Source organism: Mucor velutinosus, assembly GCF_035048745.1.
Source record: "Mucor velutinosus strain NIH1002 chromosome Unknown tig00000041, whole genome shotgun sequence".
In the NCBI taxonomy this organism is placed as follows: domain Eukaryota; kingdom Fungi; phylum Mucoromycota; class Mucoromycetes; order Mucorales; family Mucoraceae; genus Mucor; species Mucor velutinosus.
This window is the reverse complement of record NW_027041905.1, coordinates 1,006,585-1,028,960: the sequence shown is the minus strand read 5'-3', so window position 1 is coordinate 1,028,960 and position 22,376 is coordinate 1,006,585. Positions and strand designations below refer to the sequence as shown.

The 22,376-nt window shown below is 39.4% G+C and overlaps 9 protein-coding genes and 1 non-coding gene across 10 annotated transcripts; 8 read left to right on the top strand and 2 right to left on the bottom strand.

The window, feature by feature from the left end:
* Window positions 1-167: 167 nt before the first annotated feature.
* Window positions 168-1,281, top strand: ATC70_000505 (uncharacterized protein; the record flags this gene model as incomplete). Its single annotated transcript, XM_064819919.1, has 4 exons — window positions 168-276; window positions 333-487; window positions 541-801; window positions 859-1,281. 4 exons carry the CDS (start codon window positions 168-170, stop codon window positions 1,279-1,281), a joined length of 948 nt encoding a protein of 315 aa, XP_064683839.1.
* Window positions 1,282-1,368: 87 nt separating this feature from the next.
* Window positions 1,369-2,705, top strand: ATC70_000504 (uncharacterized protein; the record flags this gene model as incomplete). The annotated part of the gene is made up of 4 exons (XM_064819918.1): window positions 1,369-1,551; window positions 1,609-1,690; window positions 1,750-2,314; window positions 2,369-2,705. 4 exons carry the CDS (start codon window positions 1,369-1,371, stop codon window positions 2,703-2,705), a joined length of 1,167 nt encoding a protein of 388 aa, XP_064683838.1.
* A 7,794-nt stretch (window positions 2,706-10,499) lies between these two features.
* Window positions 10,500-12,474, top strand: ATC70_000503 (uncharacterized protein; the record flags this gene model as incomplete). The annotated part of the gene is made up of 2 exons (XM_064819917.1): window positions 10,500-10,860; window positions 10,922-12,474. 2 exons carry the CDS (start codon window positions 10,500-10,502, stop codon window positions 12,472-12,474), a joined length of 1,914 nt encoding a protein of 637 aa, XP_064683837.1.
* A 99-nt stretch (window positions 12,475-12,573) lies between these two features.
* Window positions 12,574-13,392, top strand: ATC70_000502 (uncharacterized protein; the record flags this gene model as incomplete). The annotated part of the gene is made up of 2 exons (XM_064819916.1): window positions 12,574-13,026; window positions 13,087-13,392. 2 exons carry the CDS (start codon window positions 12,574-12,576, stop codon window positions 13,390-13,392), a joined length of 759 nt encoding a protein of 252 aa, XP_064683836.1.
* Window positions 13,393-13,414: 22 nt separating this feature from the next.
* On the bottom strand, window positions 13,415-14,449 carry CBK1_1 (Serine/threonine-protein kinase; the record flags this gene model as incomplete). The annotated part of the gene is made up of 5 exons (XM_064819915.1): window positions 13,415-13,522; window positions 13,576-13,737; window positions 13,805-14,030; window positions 14,086-14,268; window positions 14,325-14,449. The coding sequence occupies 5 exons, from the start codon at window positions 14,447-14,449 to the stop codon at window positions 13,415-13,417; spliced, it is 804 nt and encodes a 267-aa protein (XP_064683835.1).
* A 161-nt stretch (window positions 14,450-14,610) lies between these two features.
* Window positions 14,611-16,017, top strand: DNM1 (Dynamin- GTPase protein; the record flags this gene model as incomplete). Its single annotated transcript, XM_064819914.1, has 4 exons — window positions 14,611-14,784; window positions 14,834-14,931; window positions 14,987-15,597; window positions 15,653-16,017. The coding sequence occupies 4 exons, from the start codon at window positions 14,611-14,613 to the stop codon at window positions 16,015-16,017; spliced, it is 1,248 nt and encodes a 415-aa protein (XP_064683834.1).
* Window positions 16,018-16,267: 250 nt separating this feature from the next.
* HEM3_1 (porphobilinogen deaminase) lies at window positions 16,268-17,325 on the top strand (the record flags this gene model as incomplete). The annotated part of the gene is made up of 4 exons (XM_064819913.1): window positions 16,268-16,425; window positions 16,486-16,661; window positions 16,716-16,854; window positions 16,920-17,325. 4 exons carry the CDS (start codon window positions 16,268-16,270, stop codon window positions 17,323-17,325), a joined length of 879 nt encoding a protein of 292 aa, XP_064683833.1.
* A 51-nt stretch (window positions 17,326-17,376) lies between these two features.
* Window positions 17,377-19,660, bottom strand: ATC70_000498 (uncharacterized protein; the record flags this gene model as incomplete). The annotated part of the gene is made up of 7 exons (XM_064819912.1): window positions 17,377-17,481; window positions 17,535-17,940; window positions 17,992-18,968; window positions 19,026-19,148; window positions 19,204-19,294; window positions 19,363-19,534; window positions 19,597-19,660. The coding sequence occupies 7 exons, from the start codon at window positions 19,658-19,660 to the stop codon at window positions 17,377-17,379; spliced, it is 1,938 nt and encodes a 645-aa protein (XP_064683832.1).
* Window positions 19,661-19,877: 217 nt separating this feature from the next.
* ATC70_000497 lies at window positions 19,878-19,951 on the top strand. The gene has a single exon. It is a non-coding gene; the product is annotated as a tRNA-Asn (tRNA).
* A 758-nt stretch (window positions 19,952-20,709) lies between these two features.
* ATC70_000496 (uncharacterized protein) lies at window positions 20,710-21,766 on the top strand (the record flags this gene model as incomplete). Its single annotated transcript, XM_064819911.1, has 5 exons — window positions 20,710-20,847; window positions 20,910-21,057; window positions 21,113-21,324; window positions 21,380-21,614; window positions 21,666-21,766. 5 exons carry the CDS (start codon window positions 20,710-20,712, stop codon window positions 21,764-21,766), a joined length of 834 nt encoding a protein of 277 aa, XP_064683831.1.
* Between the last annotated feature and the right edge of the window lie 610 nt (window positions 21,767-22,376).

The following is a 22,376-nucleotide window of genomic DNA, read 5'->3' as shown; positions in this document are numbered from 1 at the left end:
TCCATTTGACAGCTCTCTCTTTAATTCATGCTTGTACCTGTAATGCAAGCTTTTGACATTTGATCCTTACGTTTGAGAGTAAATTTGATGGACTGCCTTAATTTGTATTACGCCCCCCTTACAATAGGCAAATTCATGTCAATGAAAACTTCTTCTTTTCTTGCAAAATGAGTGCACTCCCTCGTTTACCGTCCATTAGAGAGCTAATCAAACTCTATGGTCTCACTGCAAAATCACAACTAAGCCAGAATTTTATTCTTGATAAGAACATCACAGGTAGAGCATTGATTTATTTGAAAATCTTTTTATTAGCGCTAAGTTGTATTTCGCAGACAAAATTGTAAAAACTGCTCATGTCACCGATCAAACACCACTCGTAGTCGAAGTTGGACCTGGTCCCGGCCTACTATCTCGATCTATCTTGGATGCTGGCGCTAACAAAGTGATTGCAGTAGAGAAAGATGACCGATTTATACCTACACTCCATGTAATGTGATGAGCAATGGTAGCACTGATTTGACGTTAACCGATATATCGTAGCAATTGTCCGAAGCTTCAGGAAAAAGATTTGAGGTCATTCAAGGCAACATGCTTACGATCAGCCATCAAGATATCATTGACAAGGCAGCAGTGACACATGTAAATCGTTCACAACCTTCCCATATCATGGGTAATCTGCCTTTTAATGTTGCCTCACCGCTTCTATTGCAATGGCTACATCAACAGGCTGGTCAGCAAGGCTTATTTGGAATCAAGAGCGACATTTGGATGACTCTGATGTTTCAAAAAGAAGTTGGAGATGTAAGTGGATGTCGCCTTATCTATCGTGCAGACGGCTAATTTATGGGGAACCCATAGCGCATTGCAGCAGACGTTTCCACATCAAAACGAGGCCGACTTGCAGTGATGGCACAAAGTTTATGCCATGTCAAGGAAGTGTACAAAGTGCCTGCGACTATCTTTGTTCCTAAACCCAAAGTAGATGCCAGTGTAGTTCAGTTGCGGCCCAAGCCATTCTTTACCGATGCAAAAGATATGCCAGGAACCTACATGGCACTAGAGAACATCCTTAGATTCTACTTTACGAAGAGAAGAAAGACAATAGGGCACATTACAAAGAGGCTCGGCAAAGAGATGCACGCAATCACGCCTCTGCTTGTTGAGCAAATAGAAAGTATGATAGATTTCAAGGCGAGACCTGAAGATATTCCTACAGAACAGTTTTGTGATTTAGCCAAGCTTTTATACAAGCATGATATTGTCGAGTTACCATTGATCTAATTGGGTGCGGACTGTCCTTTCGAACATATATAACCTTCCATGTACATAAAATAAACTCTTTTTCTGCATCTCTTTCCATTTTTGCACATGAGTTATCCATATTCTTTACCTACAACTGGGTCACTATCTTTTGTAGACTATTTAGAGGCAGCTGGCCCCTATACATCCGAGATTTCAGATGCAACAGCTCAAAGAGGTCGATTGAGAACTGTGCTCAAAGAGCTGAAGAAGGAGACACATTCCACGCGCGACTATCAAATCATCATCAATGTACAATTTGGGTTGTAGTTACAGTGAACATGTTCATTTACATAGCTCTTTTCTTAGACCATAGAAGAATATTTACCATACTTGGTAAGTATTGTAAACTGCATCGAAGCGAAAGAGCTCATCTTAAAAAAAAGCATAGGTAAGTAATTGATGGATTCCGTAGTACAGACACATCCACATCTAATACATTACACATAGAAACCTCTTGGCGTTCGACCTTAAGTGACCATATAATTCACACTGGTAGCAATGCACCCAGAATCGCATGCAACGATATTCAATACGAGCTCATCTTTGTGCTGATGACATACGCCTACGCTTGTACGTTGCAAACGAACGATCTGCTGAAAGAGTCTTCTACAAACGCCAATATTTTCAACAAGGCAGCTGACACACTCAACACGGCCGCTGGTCTCTTTGCATTCGTCGCGAATGATGTGATACCTACTTGGCAACAGTCGCCTGACAATCGCCCTGTTGAGACTGTCCGAGAGTTCCCAGTTGCACTTTCAAAGATGGCTTTGGCAGATGCTCAGGCAATTGCAATCAATAAAGCTCTGGTCACTAGCAATATTTCGAAATCATTGATTGCAAAGCTGTACATGGGTGTTGCTGGGCAATACGAGATGGCTTATGGCTTGATTTCTTCTATCAGCGGTACACAAGATGTGTCTACAGACTTGAAAAAGTACCTGTCAGACGGCACTTTGTTCTACAAAGCCATGGCAAAGAAGTATTTGGCCATGGATGCAAATGACAATCAGTGAGTTGCATTAAGCTGGATGGCAAAGTAGCTGTCAGACTAATTCATCAGTAGAAAAATGGGACAGGCCGTAGGATTTGCTCGAGACTGTAAAGCTGATTTGAAATCCATTCAACATTCGAGTTTGTCAAAGGCACACATTCGTAAATCAGCCATTGCAGCTAGAGCAGCCAAAGAAGAGGAGATTGTAGTGGAGTTGCTTCAGAAATACACAATGATCAACGATACCGTATCATACGAACTTGTACCATCCCGACAAGAGTTACAGAAATTGATACCTGGTGGAAGAGGAGTCTTGGAGCTGAAATCATACAGTTTGCCTAGTCCTGTATTTGGCCCTACGATCCAAAAGGGTGAAAAGTCTTATTTGCTGGAGGGTCGATACTTTTAATACTTGGGAAAGCGTAAAAATGAAGAGAACATTTCAAGTGTAATAAAAGAAAGCTGGATGGTCGAGATTTTCATTGCTTTTTTCTTCACTTAAAGAAAACCTTCAAAATGGGATTAAATTCAGAAAGGCGCCAAAGCAGAAAGACACGACTCAGAAGATGTCAAGCGCAATTATAAGATAGTTGGACAAGGAAATTGCAATGAAACCAATATAAAAAGAATAGCCTGTGAGCGTTATTTCTTTATCAACTGTCAACGCAATTCGGGTTCTCGATTAATTAAACTTTGATCCCCTGTGTTTACTCTACAAAATGAGTATCTACTTGTACGAGTTCAGTACAGTCAAGCTGAATGACGGTGATGCTTTAATTAAGCACACTGAAGCATACAGGATGTGGATTTTTACATGGTAAAAGGATCTGAAACTTTGAGCATAAGCCGTAAGAATGATGTCCCAACAATAACTGTGGCCCAACTGACTGCAAAAACGTTCATCATGCCTGCAGTATAGTGTAGCTGTTCAATAAACGATAACATTGGATTGGATATGCATTATCAAGATCATACGGGGTAATTTAAGATGCGGTGCCTGTAGGAATACATGGTTTTTAATTGATTATGTATGAGTTTTATGAGACTGTATGGCCTAGAAAAATGTTTCTATGTAGTCAGAGGCACTTGTTATATTTATAAAGTACAAAAATAGAAAAAAAATTCAACAAAATTGTCGAAGCCTCCTGGTCCTATATCTCGAACGCAAAACTCGAATTTTCATATGGAGTGTAACTTTTATAGAGTGTAACTTTTATAGAGTGTAACTTTTCTATAATGCACGTTTTATATAGTGTACCTTTGAGTGACAATAAATCCAATTCTAGTAGAGGTAGGCATGTCAAATAAAGCTCAATGCATTGCTGGAGGCTTTATAAGCATAGCTTGTTATTACTTGAGCACAGCTTTACTATACCAAACTCTTGGGAAATACTGTACCAAAAAAGGAAAACATCCGTGTTGTGCCAGAAGGGCTACAACTGTCTATAAAGATTAAGGTATTCTTGATGGGTAGATATGTCTGTGTTGTGCAACAACATGGACAAGCTATGATAAGTGAAGTGCATCTCAGCTATCTAAATACTGAGGTTCACCAGATGTGATAAGCGTTGTACAAGATAAATTGCTACTTTGGCATTCAGAACTTAGTATAAATAGAATAACTCTTGTCTTCATCAATAAATCTTTAGTTTTTGTGTCTGATCTTATTCAAATAAGTCTTTTCTTGTTTTTATAATATCGAACATTTTTTATAAGCTACAAATAATAATCCTTTTATTCTTTGTGCTTAACAATCCGCAAATGTTTTCGAATGTGTTTTGCAGCGGAAACAGATTGAAAGACATCACAAAGAATATCAGCAGTAGAAATTAACTGTTATGTACTTGTATATCAAAATGATATAGAGATTCTAGAATTGAGTAAAAAAGAAGGGTATCTTATAAATTTTGCAATCAACTTGTAGTGTGTGTGGAATTTGAGGCTTTTGTGGAATACATCCACTATGATCTGCATTCCGACAGTTCATCCAGTTACCATATTTAGATATAAACTGTATGTACACTGGATTAGATGTACGATATCGATTTATACTATAAGAAGATATGGACTTCAGATACGCTAGTACTATAAGATTCATACTATATAAGATATAGGCTATAGATGGCACCACGGACATGGATGGCACTACTATAGACTTATACTTGTATTCCGACATTGACTACGGATGTTTACCATATCTGGATAGGCACCAAGATTAATGCAATATGAGCTTGTTGCTTTAGATGTGCACTTTATGATCCACGCTATAAGACACATGCTTATATCCGTGATACTAGCTACAGATACTTTATGTACTACAGACTTGTACTATATATGAGACATGCTATAGACATGCATACGATATGCTATAGACATGCCATATATCCAGATACATGCTAAATATGTATGCTTAGCGATATACACTCAGATATGTACTATTAATATAGACTAAGAAGACTGTACCTATTGGATACATGCTACTAGATCTATATTAATTATCCTTATAGAAAGGATAGATCAGGGTACTTCGGATGAGAGTCTAATTATTCATCCAGACAGAGCTAAATCATGATTAGCTTGCTGGAGTTGTCTTTTAGCATGATTAGACATTAGTTGATCTGAGTTGACTTATTTGTTAATCTAATTAATAGAACTTTTATCCATTGTTATAGTATATAAGAAGGATCATCTACCTGGCCAGTAGAGAGACTTCAGTCTACTTTACACCTGTCAGTTTGATAATAAAACATACCTTTATCAAGTTGACTTTACTGTTTTTTACTCTTTTTTTCCGTGAATTTTAGTCTATAAAGCCTCAAATTCCACATCTACTGTATTCGGATAACCTTTATTACAAATTCAAGAACATGGACTGATATGAAATCAACTAGCTAGAACTCTTCGGTGCTTCAACCTCCGAGCCAATCAAATCGCTTGAAAACTCCGCTGACCTAAAAAAAATTTTGCGAGGGTTTCCCCCTGTTTTGATGTGAGGCAAAATTTTAAGCGCCGCTAGGTATATCAAATCTAGCAGTGTGCGCTGTCATCAAACTTCCCCCAGGTGCTAGAGCATGCCTTACTTACACCACCTAGCTTTAAATACTGGCATTGAGACCCTCAATCATCACTAAAGTAAGTAGCAATAACCAAGTGGAGGCAGCCTATCTACCTCCTAGCCTCGGATAGAGTCTTGTTGAGCTTCAGGGATAGGCACATCCACACAACGTAAAAAAGGATATGCTTCAAAGAAACAAAATAATAAAAGAAAGAAGAAACGAACATACTACTATAGGAGTATAGTAGTACTTGGGCAAAAAATGGATACTCACACAAAGTGATTCAAAGAAAAGTATAACAAGTACAACATCAGAGACGTTCAAAAAAGCTCGTTGCTGTTGCAACAAAAATGCATACATGAGCAACATGCATGGTGGTAGTAATAGTCGGATGTAAAGCAACATGGCACAAATACGCACAACTGCAAAAGCAACAATGGTATTCTAAGTTTGCAGTACAACATAATGGCTAACGTTGTTTCATGTAAAGTTACAGAGGAAACACTACCAACAAAAGAAAAAAGAGAAAGAAAGCGCAACAAGGCAAACATCAAGAATGCATTGCCACGAGAAAGGAAGCAATGATATAAACATTCAAAGAAGTTTTATATCATCGCGATCAGAAGAAAAAAAATACTTACCACTTACCACTACCATAAATAGACCAGACAATAGGCAATCACCGAATATAGACCAGAGAACGAGCATGCACCAAACACAGTAGACCGAGAAAGGCCATATTAGCAGTAGTAGCAGCAACACCAGCATCATCGAAAAACCAGAGAACGAACGCCATCAGCAGATCCCAAACAAATACCAAAGAAGCAACCGCCAGATATGATAAACCAAAGCCGCAGGCAGCAGAGATACCAAAGAAGTAGTGGCAGCAGTACCCACGTCAAACAAGCAAAAAAACTATCAAAACCTAATAAACAAATTCAATTAGTCTTAATTCTACGCCTTCCAATGCTCGTTATCGAATGGTACCTGATGTATTCCACTTCAAAGAATCAGTATCAAGCTCTTCTAACAGCACAAGACAATGCTATTAGAAGCTACATTGCTAATACCAATCAAACGGTTTCCAAAAGAGCCATGGTTTGATACTAAACGCGTTTTGCAAAAAGGGAACAAAATAGGAGTATGGAACAATGAGAGGGCGTCCTATCCGACGTCACGGCTAGTTGATTTGGTCTCAGTCCTGTACCGTTGCAGCAGTAATTGCGGCAATTTAATTTGAATTTGTGCAATGGTATTTTTGTGTTCAAACTTGACTTGACCTCACATTCTTTAAACGTTTTTGTTAAATTTAACAATGAAAACTGTCGTTGCCTCTCCCAACTTTCTAATACATCTCTAGAGGTTTAAAGAAGCCGCATCGAATGGTGCTAATCACTTTTAGCTTTCAGACCAAAAATAATGAGCGGTTTGCAAAAATATGAAAACAGGTTCTCTGTGAATATGTCAAAATTTAGCATATGAAAGTCTTATAGAAAGAGTTTCCAATGTTGCATTTCATCTTTACGGTCAATTTGATTCAATATGTATCATAGGAAAAGTCTTCACTTTTGACGTGAAAAACGCGATCGTTTGATTTTCAAAATTTTTCCCTTGCTAATACTCATGGAAAAACGATGATTTTCATGAATTTGCAATGACTCAAAAAAATTGAGATAAAGCAACAGGAAGTAAAGCGTGGTCAAGAGGAGGCGTGTGGTGCTATTCCAACAAGCGCTCAAAACGCTTTGTGGCATGTGTTATTCGTGCTTGAAAATGGCTAGATTTGAACAGAATTCGACCTAAAACGACGGCGTAATGGGTTGCGTTACCAGAAGAGTAAGTAAATTACATTTCTATCAGATGACTCAGGTGTTCTGCATTGTAGAGAACTCAACTTCCAAGTAATAGACGAAGTATATTCCAGTTCCAAGGCTCAGATCTTGCTTTTTGAGATGCGCGATTACAGTAATCTTGACACTGGAGCGTCAATAATATTATGCAAACGAGCCTTTCAGCACTTCGGGTGGTTTCCTGACCTACGCTTCGCTTCGGTGGAAACCAACCTACGTTCAAACGGCTCGCGCTGCCGCGGGCCTTTGGCTAACATCCCAAAATTAATATAGCTAAAATGTTAGAAGAGGAACCCTGATTGTTGATTGATATGTAATCACTAATCGTATGAGTGTTTATGCTTCGGATGGTTCTCACCGAAGCGTAGCAAAGGTAGAGAACCAACCTGCGCAGCGGCAGCTCGTGCTACTGATTGCTCTTGCGTATTTTATCAAAATACTGCTACTTTCATTTTGACCCTCCACTTACACATAGTAACCCTTCATATTATCTGTGGATCTGATTCTTATGTGATGTTCTACATCCATATACACGTAGCTACTTCATATACGGGCAAGCAGCATACTGGTATTCCCACTTTTTAGTCCTTAGTGTCCCTAATACAGCAATGTATGAATGCATTTGAGCTGAATTTTCTTGCGTTCAAGGCCGTTTTAGATCGTCAGAATAGCCCCAAATGGTTGCTTTCATATGGCAGTTACTTTCTGACACTTTTGCTCGACTTTTTGGGGACCAAAAAAACATGGTCAAAAATCGACCAAAAAGCATGAGGTATCCCTCATGGTTTTCATCGAAAATCAAACGACCGCATTTTTCATCTTGATAATGGAGACTTTTACTATGGTATATCTTGAATCAAAATGTTTCTATCAATCCAAAGCAACCTCTGAAATTATCTTTGTGGGACTTTGATATGTAAAATTTCGACATTTTGGCCATAAATCTCTTTTCATATTTTTACAAATCATTCAATAAGTGAATTCAAAACATCTATTTTACTTAGTACCATTGGAAGCGCCTTGAAAAGTACTCCAGGAAAGCTTAAGGAAGCATGGGGTGATTATCATACTTCACTTAGTCGAATCTGCAAAAATAGCTCGATCGAGTCCAAAATTATCAAAATATGTCCAATCTGGAACAGACTATGATTCTGGGTTTGAATTAATTTTGGCTGGTAGGGCCAGCTGGAAAACTCATGCCCTTTTCATAAGGCAATACAGTAGTAAATGCCCTTGAAGCGTATAGAAAGTAGATGGCAGGTCATAGCACTATCGTTTATGATGATATTTTATTGCCTTCTATATCGTTCATAATGACATCGTCTTGCATTCTATATTTAATAACGTTAGTCTGGACATTGACAATGCATGGGTTGCATAAAATGTCTGCAGTAAGTAATGAAATCTCTGAGGCTCTGAGACGTCGCTCAAATAAAACATTGACAGCACTGAGCAGAGGAAAGAGGGTAGAAATTACAGTGGTTTTTGTTGATTGATTGTAAAATCATTATTCTCATATGAGCCAGGTCTGATAGATGCCTTGAAACTCAGGTTCCATATTAGGATTGTAAAGTGCAAAAGTACTGAACATTTATTATGTTATGATATGAGCCAGGTCTGATAGATGCCTTGAAACTCAGGTTCCATATTAGGATTGTAAAGTGCAAAAGTACTGAACATTTATTATGTTATGATATGAGCCAGGTCTGATAGATGCCTTGAAACTCAGGTTCCATATTAGGATTGTAAAGTGCAAAAGTACTGAACATTTATTATGTTATGATATGAGCCAGGTCTGATAGATGCCTTGAAACTCAGGTTCCATATTAGGATTGTAAAGTGCAAAAGTACTGAACATTTATTATGTTATGATTTGAAGCTAATGACTTGCTCGGATTAAATTAGATGCTCATCAGGTTAGCAGGTCACTTTTGATTGTTCTCCACAAGAGAGACGCCACACCTAACCGTAAAACTAAACTTAAAGTCTATCCATAATGTTAAACATTCATAATTAACGAGTGTTGTGCCAGAAGGGCTACAAGTGTCTATAAAGATTAAGGTATTCTTGATGGGTAGATACGTCTGTGTTGTGCAACAACATGGACAAGCTGTGATAATTGAAGTGCATCTCAGCTATCTAAATACTGAGGTTCACCAGATGTGATAAGCGTTATATAAGATAAATTGCTATTTTGGCATTTAGAACTTAGTATAAATAGAATAACTCTGGTCTTCATCAATAAATCTTTAGTTTTTGTATCTAATCTTATTCAAATAAATTTTTTCTTGTTTTTATAATATCGAACATTTTTTATAAGCTACAAATAATAATCCTTTTATTCTTTGTGTTTAACACTCCTGAAGCCACTTTCACAATGTAGCAACATAGGTGATGCTGGCCGTATCACATCACATCCGTATGTTTACAAGTTCAGTCAGTTATGTGTGCACGAATACCTCAGGAACTACAATATATACTACTCCATGAATACTGCTACAGGTACATTGTTGCGGGCTTAATACATGTTCTCCTTTAGACACTCTTTAAATATCTGAAAAGCAGGTTTGTTTTTTGTGTACAAGCTGTAACAACAGGATCACTTTTAAGAGAGGTACCATTCAATACGCGTTTCAATTCTCTACAAACTGACCGTGGACTGGAAACAACGGTTACTGTTGAGAAGAAGTGCTTAGTTTTTAATTCTTTAACATTCTTTCTACTACTAATTTCCCTGCAGCAGATGGCTTCAGATATAATTATGTAATTGTAAATCAAAGCAAAACGCTTATTTAAGTGGACTAGGCGTCTGTCATTGATAGAAAATGTTTCAAGTTCAATCCTTGGTAGTCGCATTTCATTTCTTTGCTAGAATGGCATGAGATGTTGTGGTATTGAGAGAGTTATTAGTAGACGTTTATTGTGGAGGGTAAACGCAAGATAGTTTTTTTTTTTTTTTTTGAAAAGTGAAGGTACATGCAAACTTTGTGTGTAGCTTTTTTCATCATTGCAAATGCTGCATTAAGTTGAAAAGTAATAAACATCGCCATTTACCTCGTATCTATTCAAATTAATCGTAGGTTAAGCAGCTCACGCAATTTATGGAAAAAGAAGTGCTACGACCATCCTAAAAAGGTCAATATATTTCAGAATGCATTTCTCTACAAAGTGCAGAAAGGTGTCACCATCACATCTCTACTGTTGACCGCAGCTGGAGTTCACCTCCAGCAATGTCTATTTAAAGCCAACAGAATATCAACGATCTTTTTCTTCTCTTTATTGAATTTGGCGACAATCATGAGCAAAAAAAGACAACAGAATCAACCCATCTGTGTGTTTGATATACCAAAGGATCTGCTTGATCAGTTGGAACTAGTAGAGAAAGACACAGAAGCACTTTGGAGCCTCGCTGCCGAGAATGACCAACATACAAACGACAGCATCAACGCAAAAGCGTTGGAACGCTTGCAAATCCAGGAAGAGCGTCTTGCAAATCAGGATAACGAATTGACTTGCAACACTTGCGCTACCACCTTTCAAGATAGAGAAGAGCAACGTCAACATTTCAGCACAGACTGGCATAGATACAACATCAAACGTAGTGTGGTGTTGGATGTGAAGCCTGTCACTTTATCAGAATTTGAGATGTTGTTAACGGGTATGTGCACACAGCACCTCTTAGGGAAACAATCCAAAGTAACATTACGTCTTGTCCATAGATTTCACCGAAAGTATATCTGGCTCCGAGAGCGAAGACAGCGACGACGAGGATGATACCGAGGGGGACAAGAACGAAAGACGTATTGACCTAGACTCAATTGTAGATAAACAAAAACAGCAACAAGAAGAGCAAGAGAAACTTGCCAACGAAGCCAAGCAAATTGTTTTGCCCATGATGAAAAAGTACTCTGCGCTCACTTGGTTCAAAACACCCAACAAAGGCTCCAACCATTACGGTGTTTATCGACATTTGCTGCAAGACAACACACTAGCACAGCTTCAACGATCTCAACACAAGGGCAAAAAGCGAACTTGGACTATTATTATGCTGGGAGGTGGTCATTTCGCAGGATGCGTCATTGATGTGAATGCGAGCATAAACGATGTCAAACTGATCCAACACAAAACATTCCATCGCTATACAACTCGTCGAAAGCAAGGTGGATCTCAATCAGCAAATGACAATGCAAAAGGGGCTGCAAATTCAGCAGGTGCTCAAATACGTCGCTACAATGAACAGCTATTGCAGCAAGAAGTGAGAGCAGTGCTGTCACAATGGCACCAACACATTGCCCAAAGTGAAACTGTGCTCGTCCATGCACCAAGCGGTAATCGTAAACTAGTGTACAATTATGAAGGTGCTGTGTTGGATACAAGCAATGTCAAATCCATTCCTTTTGCTACCCGTCGACCCACGCTCAGCGAATTGAAGCGTGTATTCACTGAAATGACGACTGTGAAAGAGGTGCAAGTGGATGAGCAGGCGATTGAAACGTACAAGCAGAAATGGATTGAGAAGGAAAAGAAGGCCAAGGATTTGCTGGAGAGATCGACAGTGAACACCAAAAGAGTAGCAACCGTGAAGAAGGACACAATCAACCCTCATTTGGAGAAACTGTTGAGTTTGGTGCGACAAAACAAGACAGCTGTGACATTGGCCTACTTGGAGAAGCATCTGAATTTGCCCGTGAATGGCATCTTACCTGCAGAAGAGCTCTCTGATGACGAAGATTTGTATCATTTTCCTACATTATTACATATTGCAGCTAGCGTGGGTGGAGCAGCTGATTTGGTAAAAACACTCTTGACTGAGTACGACGCGGATCCAACCATTGTCAGCAATGCAGGAAAGACAGCTTATGAGGTCAGCAAGGACAAGGAGACTCGAAATGCTTTCAGAAGATGTATGTGTGATTACCCCGACAAATGGCATTGGTTAGAAGAGGGCCGCGTACCAAGTCCGTTGACCGAGAAGCAAGAGCAAGATCAATTGGCTAAAGAAAAGAAGAAGCAGGCAAAGGAACAAGAGAAGAAGCGATTGCTTGATTTAGAGCGTCAAAAGATGGAGGCTGCAAGAGAGGCCAAGGAAGAGGAAGCCAGATTCGAGAAACTGCAGGCTACCAGAGCCAAGAACAACATGATGCCTATTGTTCAGCCTTTAGGAGGTGACTCAGTGATTAACACAGCCAACATGACACCTGAGGCTCGCATGCGTCTTGAGAGAGAGAAGCGTGCCAGGGCGGCAGAAGAGAGATTGAAAAGATTCCAGTAATAAAAACTCAGTTGTAGCCATTTTGGCTGCTTATTGTTTGTTGAGTAGAATGTGTATTCTTTTTCTCTTTTCCATTTTTCCATACAACACATTAAAAAAATGAGCGAACTACATACTATCACTACGGATGCGGCAAAATACGACCTGGCGAGATTTCCCACCAAAGACACAATAAAAATGATGACATTTCTGCTGGAGAAAGTCATTAAAGCGAATGATAGTCTACAGCAACAGCAGCAACCACCCATTTCACCACACACTGGCGAGAGACGAAAAAGCGCAAGCCATTACTCTACCTGCTTTCATGCTCGCTCGATACCAAGCATAACCATATATGCCTATCTTACGCGTATACTGAAATACTGTCCATGTGCCAATGAATGCTTTTTAGCATTGTTGGTATACTTTGATCGTATGTCAAAATCAACCAACACGCGTGCTGCTAATCTACGTATCGACTCGTACAATATCCACCGCCTCATCATATCTGGTGTCATGGTGGCAAGTAAACTGTATTCCGATGTGTTTTTCACAAATACTCGATACGCAAAGGTATACATGGCAACTTGATAAACGGGATCATGGGCAGGGAATTTATGGTCATTCATGTAGGTTGGAGGGTTGCCCGTATCAGAACTGAACATGTTGGAATTGGAGTTCTTGTCCATCAATGATTTCGCACTGTTTGTGTCTATAGAGGAATTGCAACACTACGGCGATCAATTACTATCGCATTGGACAAAGGAGCACGAAGAGTTTGCTAAGAACAATGTAAATGATGATATGAAAGAGGAAGAGCTAGCACCGCCAGTGAGAAGACGAGCTCGACATTTGTCGATAGACAAGCATGGAGACGAGATTGATGTGAACAGCTACAATGACAGCGAAAGAGTATATAAAAAGCCAGCATGTCCATAGCCCAAATATATATAAATTTATATTACTTTACAAACAATTTCTCTCTTTTACAAATGATGGGTTCATCATGCATGACTGACGACACCCAATTCTGGTCATTCAAAAGTGATATATCGCCTCTGCCCAATTTCTATTACAAATCATCAGTATGCGACATGCCTGTCAAGTCTGTGCGCCACTTGCCTGTCTGATTTCGTTGTAATGGACCTCTTTGGATGTGTATTCACGCACAAAATACTCCTTTCCAAACTCATGGTATAGCCTGGTGTCGTTTATTCTGAACAATACATCATCCACCCGTAAAAAGAATCTCTGTAAAATCAGGAAACAGCGAGGCATCACTCTCTAAAATACCGTTTGTCAATAAAATAAAAAATAAAAAAATCCATTTCCTTGCGCAAATCTACTTTACCAATCGAATTGTCAACATGGCAGTGCCGTTATCGGCTAACTCGTCCTCGTATAGTATGTTTTCGTCGTAAAACAGAATGGGATCCTGCTTGCGAAGTAGGTCCATGTCGATGAGTGACGGCCCGTCATTGATCTCTAGTTCAGTGTTGGTTGTGCCTCGATAGTCGGTTGTGTAAGTCCAATCGTATGGTTTAACAACGTCTTTGACGTCTGTATGGCTGGCAGAACTAGGAAGCATCTTATCAGATCAAATGCGATCAATAATTCAAGAACCGTACACACCTTTTTCTAGTCCATTCTTCAGAGTAGGCGACTTTGATCTTCTCACTACTTGTAGAGCTTGTATCCACTAGCGCCAATGCATCGTAGGCTCCAAACACAAGTTGGAAATCGCCATGTTTTACAGTGACATGGTTGTTGCCAAACACCATCTCTGGTGGTGGTAGACCAAAGTCTTTTTGAATTCTTTACAGCAACAATTAATCACATCTGCCAATCTTCTCATTAGTGTTTTTCCTTACTTTTCCATCTCATTTGAATTACAAATGGATGCTTTCTTGCTTGCAATGGTCCAGCCGTTCAGCGTAATACCCTGGACAAGGCCCTGTTTGGGTGTTCCTTCCTTGATATATACAGGTGCTGACATGAAAGAGAACAAAAAAAAAAAGTAAAGATACCAAATGACACGGACAGTGACCCTTTTTATATCATTTTCCCGCATATAAGACAGGTGCTCGATTGATGCTCCGAGCCGCTTGTTAGCCTTCTTTACGTGGCATTATTGCTTTTTCCTTTTCATTTCATATCATGAGCAGAAACAACGACACTAGTAGCGAAGAAGAAGAGGAGGAGGATGACCTAGGAGACTTTGGATTGACAATGATATCCATTGCTGGCCCTAGCGAACATGATTGTGGCTACTGCAAAGGAAAAGACACCTCAATATCTTTTGGTATATGGGCCCATTCCATGACTTGTTCAGTAAGGACCTACATAGCATGGAGATTTTGACGTACTAAATGAACTTTAGGACTACCAAGACCTAATAGACCGAGGCTGGAGAAGATCTGGCAAATATCTGTACAAGCCAGACCTGGAAAAGAGCTGCTGTCCTCAATACACAATTAGGTAAACTGGGTGGAGTTAGATCATGCTTGTATGCTTGTGCTTACAGATGATGCAGACTAGATACCAATCGGTTCAATACAACCAAGAGCCAAAAGAAGGTCATCCATAAATTCAATCGATACATCAAAGGAACTTGGGACCCTGATCCAAAAGTCAAACCCACCATCCCCACTACCAACAGTGATAAGCCTGTTAACAAACCGTCCAACTACGTACAAGTGAAATCATTGAGAGACCTCATACATGAACCAGAGGACACCAACCAAGAGAGCAAGTACAAACTGGAGATCAAACTCGAGCCTGCCTCATTCACAAAGGAAAAGTTTGCCCTGTATGCAAAATATCAAGCGAGTGTTCATCATGATAAAGAGGAGGATATATCTGAAGGTGGATTCAAGAGGTTTTTGATCGATTCACCTATGAAACTGGAAAAGCATGGCAGCAGCGATGTTCAATTCGGTTCATTTCATCAAAAATACCTTGTAAATGGTGAGCTCATCGCATTAGCGGTTATCGATATACTCCCCAAGTGCGTATCCTCGGTTTACTTTCTGTATGATCCGGAGTATTCGTTTTTAGGCTTGGGAAAGTACAGTGTTTTCAGAGAAATCAGTCTAGTGCAAGAGTTTTCCGACAAGGTGGACACGCTGCAGCATTATTATATGGGTCAGTAGAGAGAATGCAAGGTCATCATGTTCAAGTGCTCATATATAATTACTAGGATACTACATTGATTCATGTCCCAAAATGAACTACAAAGGGCAATATCAACCATCTGATCTGCTAGATCCTATTGACTATACATGGCACCCCATTCAAGATTTCAAAGCCAAGTTTGATCAAGGAGAGTCGTTTGTTACATTCACGGATCCTGCACCATCAAGGAACTATCCGCCAGGGTGGGTAGAGCCCGCATCGATTACTGAGGATGATTTGAAAAAGGTGTTTGTGATGGTTGGACAGGGAAGGGTTGCTCCTGTAACATGTATCGTCAAATTTGAGTCTTCTGCCAAGTTTAAAAAGACGATTGTGGATTATGTATGCTCTGTTGGTTTAGAACTAGCGCACAAGATTATTATCTGTTAATAAAGTAGCTCTTTGTTCTGCACACACGCCTCATTTGTATTTAGGAGGAACGTTTGGTAACTCGTGAGATTCCCTGACATCGATGCATAGTGCAACATTTGACAGATGATTCACAGTCAAATCCGCACAGGGTTTAATAGGGAAATAGGTGGCATGATTACCCTTTATGCAACGTGTGAAAATAGTTTAAATCAGGGTCTTGATTCTTATACAACCATGTTCCTTCTTTCCTTCTTTACATTCACATAAAATGATTACTGATATTCACGGTGTTCCCATCCAAGAGGCGCTTCAGACTGAAGGATATGTTATCATTGATAATCTCATTCCAAAAGAAACCTTTAATGATTTAGTCGAAGCATGCGATCGAGTTGTCGATCGAGCTCGTCGAGGAGATTGGAAATACCGGTATGTATCAAGTGCTTTGTAGGATACAAATGACATTGATTCAACTTGTGTCATGCTTAGTCGTTTGGTAGGAACTCAATTTCCACCTTGGACAGAAGGCACTGACGTCTGGGGTGTTCAGCATCTGATGCACCCTGAATTGAAGGAGCCCGTGTTTGCTGAATGGTATGGATCGCCTCGATTGCAAGAGGCCGTATGTCAATTACTGGGAACAAAGCCTGAAGAATTGCAGCTCGGTAAGTCATTGCAAAAGCTGTATCAATACATACAAGCTAATCATCGTATTGTAGAATTGTTTAATTTGCTGATCAATCCTCAAGACTCTGATTTTGACTTGACATGGCACAGAGATTCAGTGCCTGCTGAGACTGATGAGGAAAAGGAACGAGAGATATTAACTATTCCTCACTATGGTACTCAATGGAATACGTAAGTTGGTCACCACATGGGAAAATTTGGAATACCCCAATACTAATAAGTCGGTGTACTGATAGAGCATTGTATCAAGATGGATGTCTGTTTGTTGTACCACGCTCCCATCGCAGAATAAGAACACCTGAAGAGCGTCATATTACCATTCATGACCCTAAAAGCCATGATATGCCTGGTATGCTCAAGGTGGATTTGAAGCCTGGACAGTCTGTCTTCTACGACAGCAACATCCTTCATCGTGCTGCCTATGAAAAGAGTTCCAAAAGAGCCACATTGCACGCTTGTATGGGCACAATCGAAGGAGGAGATCATCGTGCTGCCAATATCTTTCAACATGGGTTGGATTGGATGAATTCAGATGCCTTTAAACAAAGTTTGCCTCCTAGTTTGGATAAACCCTATGCCAATGTACTTGCAATGGCAGAAAGTGCAGGCTTGAGTAAGCTCGAAACTGCACCCATTCACTGAATAAACTTGCATTTATGATGTGGTATTATTATTAAGCTTTATTTTGTGTATTTATGCCAATGAGCTTTCTTTTCCAAGAGTAGCCAGTTGCTCCAAGAATTGGTGAGGGGACAAAATATCAGTAGAGCCATATGTAATCTTTTTACCATTATTTTGCTATAATTTGAATGTATTAGTTTCCATACAACCAACCAATATCAGCCACTTACTGTTGCAAGCTCTTGCAAGTTTTGGTATTCGACATAATTACCGCCACCAACAACGAAAACGATGGCTTCCTGGAATGCAACCTTGTGCTGACGAGGAGATCTAGAGTTCTTGCTGACCTTTGGATCAAAATACAAGTAGTCGCTTGCTTTTGATGCTTCGTTTTGTGGTGGTGTCATGATATCAGAGACAATTTTACTGACCACCAACTCTTTGCTGGTAGGCAGTAAGTTCTTGACGCCTGACAACAGGTTCTCAAAACCACCACCTAAACCACCTTCCTTCAATCTGTCAGTCAACTTGTTACCAATGCTGCTGAAACCACGGAACAAATCAGCTTGTGAAAAGCCAGTTTGTGGTTGAGAGGGTGCTGAAATCATAGATGTCATACGCATCAAAGCGCGCACTCTGTAAGAGCTAGGTTAATGCAAGCCCCAAAACGCACAATTATACACTCACTTTTTGATGTAATTCAATGGCTCCATATCACATCCTGCTTCAGAGAGAGCTTTTTCGTAAGCTTCCATATCGTCCTTTGGAAGCTCCTCCACTGTCGACAAGTAATAAATCAAAAACAATCTCATTTTATCCTCGGGATTCTTCTTTTCCACATCGCGAATAGTTTCCAGTAACGTATTTTTGTTTTGTCTAGTGATGCTTTCCTCGATTTGAAAGAAATTATCCAATTGTCTATCCTTGATATCATTCAGCAGCGCAGTAGCGACATTCATGTGCATATCCAAGGTTGCTTTTCTTGCTGTCAATTCAGGCAGAGCAGTGATGGCTGATTTGAGCAACTTGGTGTTGGAAGACATGTCAATATTCCCAACATCTTCTAAGGAAGACACGCCACTAATGCCAGTGATTTCAGCAGCGTCCTTTTTGTATTTGTTCAACTCAATGTCGATATCCTCAGCTACTTGTGGGAATGGACTGGATGCATTTTTGGACCAAAAGAAATCTTTGGCATCGAGATCATAACTCTTCTTTTTGGATCCAGGTTCGCCGCCTTCGATAGTGATACGATTCAGCTTCATTGAGAGTACATCATGAATGAGTGCTTCGTAAGTCCAGGAATGACTCAACATAGGAGTCAAATCCATGCTTCGATCCAACAAAATGAGAACAGGGCGTTGCAAATTGGCAGAATTGTTTTCTGAAAATAAGTTGGTTCTGCTGTTCATGACATGATCACGTAGCTTGCTATCGAGTTTGTTGGCAATGCTCTCAGCGGCATTTCCTCTGGGACAACGAATGATGGGAATGACGCCCATGGTAACAATGACTGAGAATAATGCATTGACGGTCTTGTCGATTGTTTCTTCAATTAACGATTCGCTGGCAGTTGGGTTGTTCAAGTTGATGAATGTTTGTGGTTGATTAAGAGAGAATACGTTGGGGTTTGTGCAAATAAAATTAAGATATTGATCATAAACCTAAGAATTGATGCATTAGTAGGTATTTCACATACATGCCGTTTTAGATTGCATTACCTGGTTCACCATGTCTGAGGTATTGTCATTGATTGTGGTTGTTGCGAATTCTTCCAAGACAGGGCGAGATATAGTTGAGCAAAAGTTGATGTAATATGAATCATACAAATTACGACTCAAATCCTAATTTCATGCCTAGTTAGAAGTTGGGTTTCTGTTCATTCAACAACTCTCATACCTCACAAATCTTCTTAATATTTTCTGAAGTAGGCTCTACAAAGTAAACAGCAGGTACATCGGGCAAAGGTGATCTGTCTTGGGACAAAAGCCTAGTGATAGTGGGTTTATATCAGCTTCTCTGAGAAGAGTATAATGAAATTGAGTCTCTTTACTTTACATGTGTACTGTCACTCCATTTTCGCGAAGATCATTCACACGCATGATCGAGGAAATGATGTCTTGGCCAAATTTATCGAAGATTAACACTTTCCAGACGATATTTTCAGGATTATTGCTCTCAGTTGGTCCACCTTCAGGTGAGTTGAGGTGCAGCATATTTGCAACAGCGGCTAGAAATCAACAAACGCTTCAGTATGTATATAGAGAGGTAAATATGCCTTGTATCAAATACCGTATTGTGCTGATCGTAATGAATTGGCATCTACCAATGGAATAGTGTTTATCTGATTTTGCATGTTCGCGTCTGAAGGGATGAAAGAGAAACAGGAAACAAGACAATCTTGAGCTTTTTGAGAGCCAATTAGTGTGTACTTCGTGCTAGATTTTAGATTGATTATGAAGTTGTGACGGAAAAGACATTACCATAAACAGAAGATAGGGTGTTTGTAGTGGCACGTGATTATAATTTATACTTAGATTTTTATAAATGTTGCAAAAAAATTAGCATCTGAAGCTTCCGTGGCGCAATTGGCTAGCGCGTCTGACTGTTAATCAGGAGGTTGGTGGTTCAAGCCCACCCGGGAGCGTTTTTTTTGCCAATTTTGGCAAACAATCGGAGACACAAACGGAAGTTGAATAGTTTATGTCTGGTCTTTTGAGTTGTAGTTTTCAATGAATGTAGATGGCTTCAAGCTCTCACAACTAGATCAGAAGATTTGCTATCACGTTTATTTTATGTAAACGTATTTTTTTCTGGGGGGGGTTTTTTTTTGGCTAATTTCCTTCAGTTCAAGCATCTCTAAGGAAGCTGTTTATAAAGTCCGACTCTTGGATATCATAGCAATTTTGTAAGGATTTTATATGATAGATCATAGCTTGAGCTTTTGAACCGCCTCATGTATTGAATATTCAGACTGAATTATTAGCATTGCATAAGCATTGATCAAGCTTTTAAGATTTATACTTTGTTTGTTCTTAATTGGTCATATACATTTATCAAATCATGAAGATCTGTGCCAAAAAGGCCAATCACTCATGTACAGACACAGGATATACCTTGATAGACATTTCATGTGGTAATAAAATTGTTACTATTGTGGTTGATTGCAATCAATCTGTACCTGATATCTCTCAGTTCGCATTTTTGAAGAGCAATGTAGGAGCAAGCAACAGTCTAAAGCACATTGGAACTCCCTCTGACATTTGCAACTGACTAGTTACATTTGCGACACGCGTCGGGCCTCGTCATCTAGGTCTCGAAGTTTTGATAAAGGTTCACTGTATAGCTGTGATATAACCTTTTTTTTTCATTCTATTTAGTCATAAATTCATACATAAAGCAGAAATGAACAGATTTGTATCTAAATATTCATCATCTCCTTTAACTTTACCTCAAGAAGAGAACTTTGGTCAGCTCTGTGGACGTTGGGATGCTGCTCAACAACTTGCATTCCCTTCTTTTGATATTCCTGCTATTCACAACGTACGTAAAGACTTTTCTTAACACAAACGCAGCGATGATCGTGTAAATAACAAGTTATATAGCCTGTCGATTTCTTGAGAAATGTAACCGATGAGAAATCTGCCGATTACAAAATCAAGATTCAACACGGTACAACCACACTTGCTTTCCAATTTCAAGGTGGTGTTATTGTAGCTGTAGATTCCAGAGCTACCATGGGCAATTATATTGGTAAATTTGAAGATGCATGCTCATACGGATAGCTATTAAACACAACACTATATAGGTTCCCAAACTGTAAAGAAGGTCATTGAAATCAACCCTTATTTGTTGGGTACCATGGCAGGTGGTGCTGCTGATTGTTCGTATTGGGAGCGTGAGTTGGGAAGACGTTGTCGTTTGCACGAATTGAGAAACAAGGAGCGTATTTCAGTTGCTGCTGCATCCAAGCTATTAGCCAATATGGTTTATGCTTACAAGGGCATGGGCTTGTCTATGGTATGTCATAATTACTATTTGTTGCAGTTGTGGTTTTATTCATAGTGAATATTAGGGTACGATGGTTACAGGCTGGGATAAATCTGGACCCAATCTCTTTTATGTTGATTCTGATGGCTCAAGATTGAAGGGCGATATTTTCTCTGTTGGTTCAGGTTCAACATTTGCTTATGGTGTCCTTGATTCCGGATATGATCACGATTTATCTGTCAAGGATGCTCTTGAGCTTGGAAGAAGATCTATTTACCATGCTACACATCGTGATGCCATGTCTGGTGGCTCTGTAAACTGTAAGTTGGATAGATTGATTGACACTGCTATAATACTCACATATCTTATAGTATACCATGTTACTGAGGAAGGTTGGACATATCACGGTAACCATGATGTTGGCAATCTTCATTGGGATTATCAAGATGGTGTCGCAAGTGAAATCATCTAAGCAGGAAGTTGATTGTCATTTCTTATTATACATTACAAAAACAATAATAAAAAAAAAACTGAATATACAAAATCACTCTCCTGATATCGCGTACATGATCAAGGAAATAGATGATGAATCATGAACAAGCATCTGCTTGAAGACTGAAGATTGGAATCCTGCAAAGAGAACATGGTGTAAAGCCGTTAATTAGAGTAAAAGGTTGTCAGTCGTGCGACATGTGCTGAATTCGCATGAAAATTTGAAAAATGTCATGCAATCAGAAATCACATCACTCTAGCATATGTACCCATTGAAGCTCTTTAAGAACATCTCTCATATTGCGTTTAAAAATGGCATGAGTGGTACGTAACATCGCTGACTTCAATTCTCGTGTCATAATTTAAAGAATCCCACAGTTGCATTTGTGAATAGATCTTCTACATTTGCAAAGATATTTGGTGCTACTGAAAGAGCAAATAACCAGAGAAATTACGCATTCCGTAACAGATACGGTCAATGGTCTAACACGACCGACGAGTACGATGCGCAGCACATTGTTAGCACTATCATTGAAACGATAAAATAGTATATTTATTTGAATAAAATGGAAGATGTACACTTGTAGCAG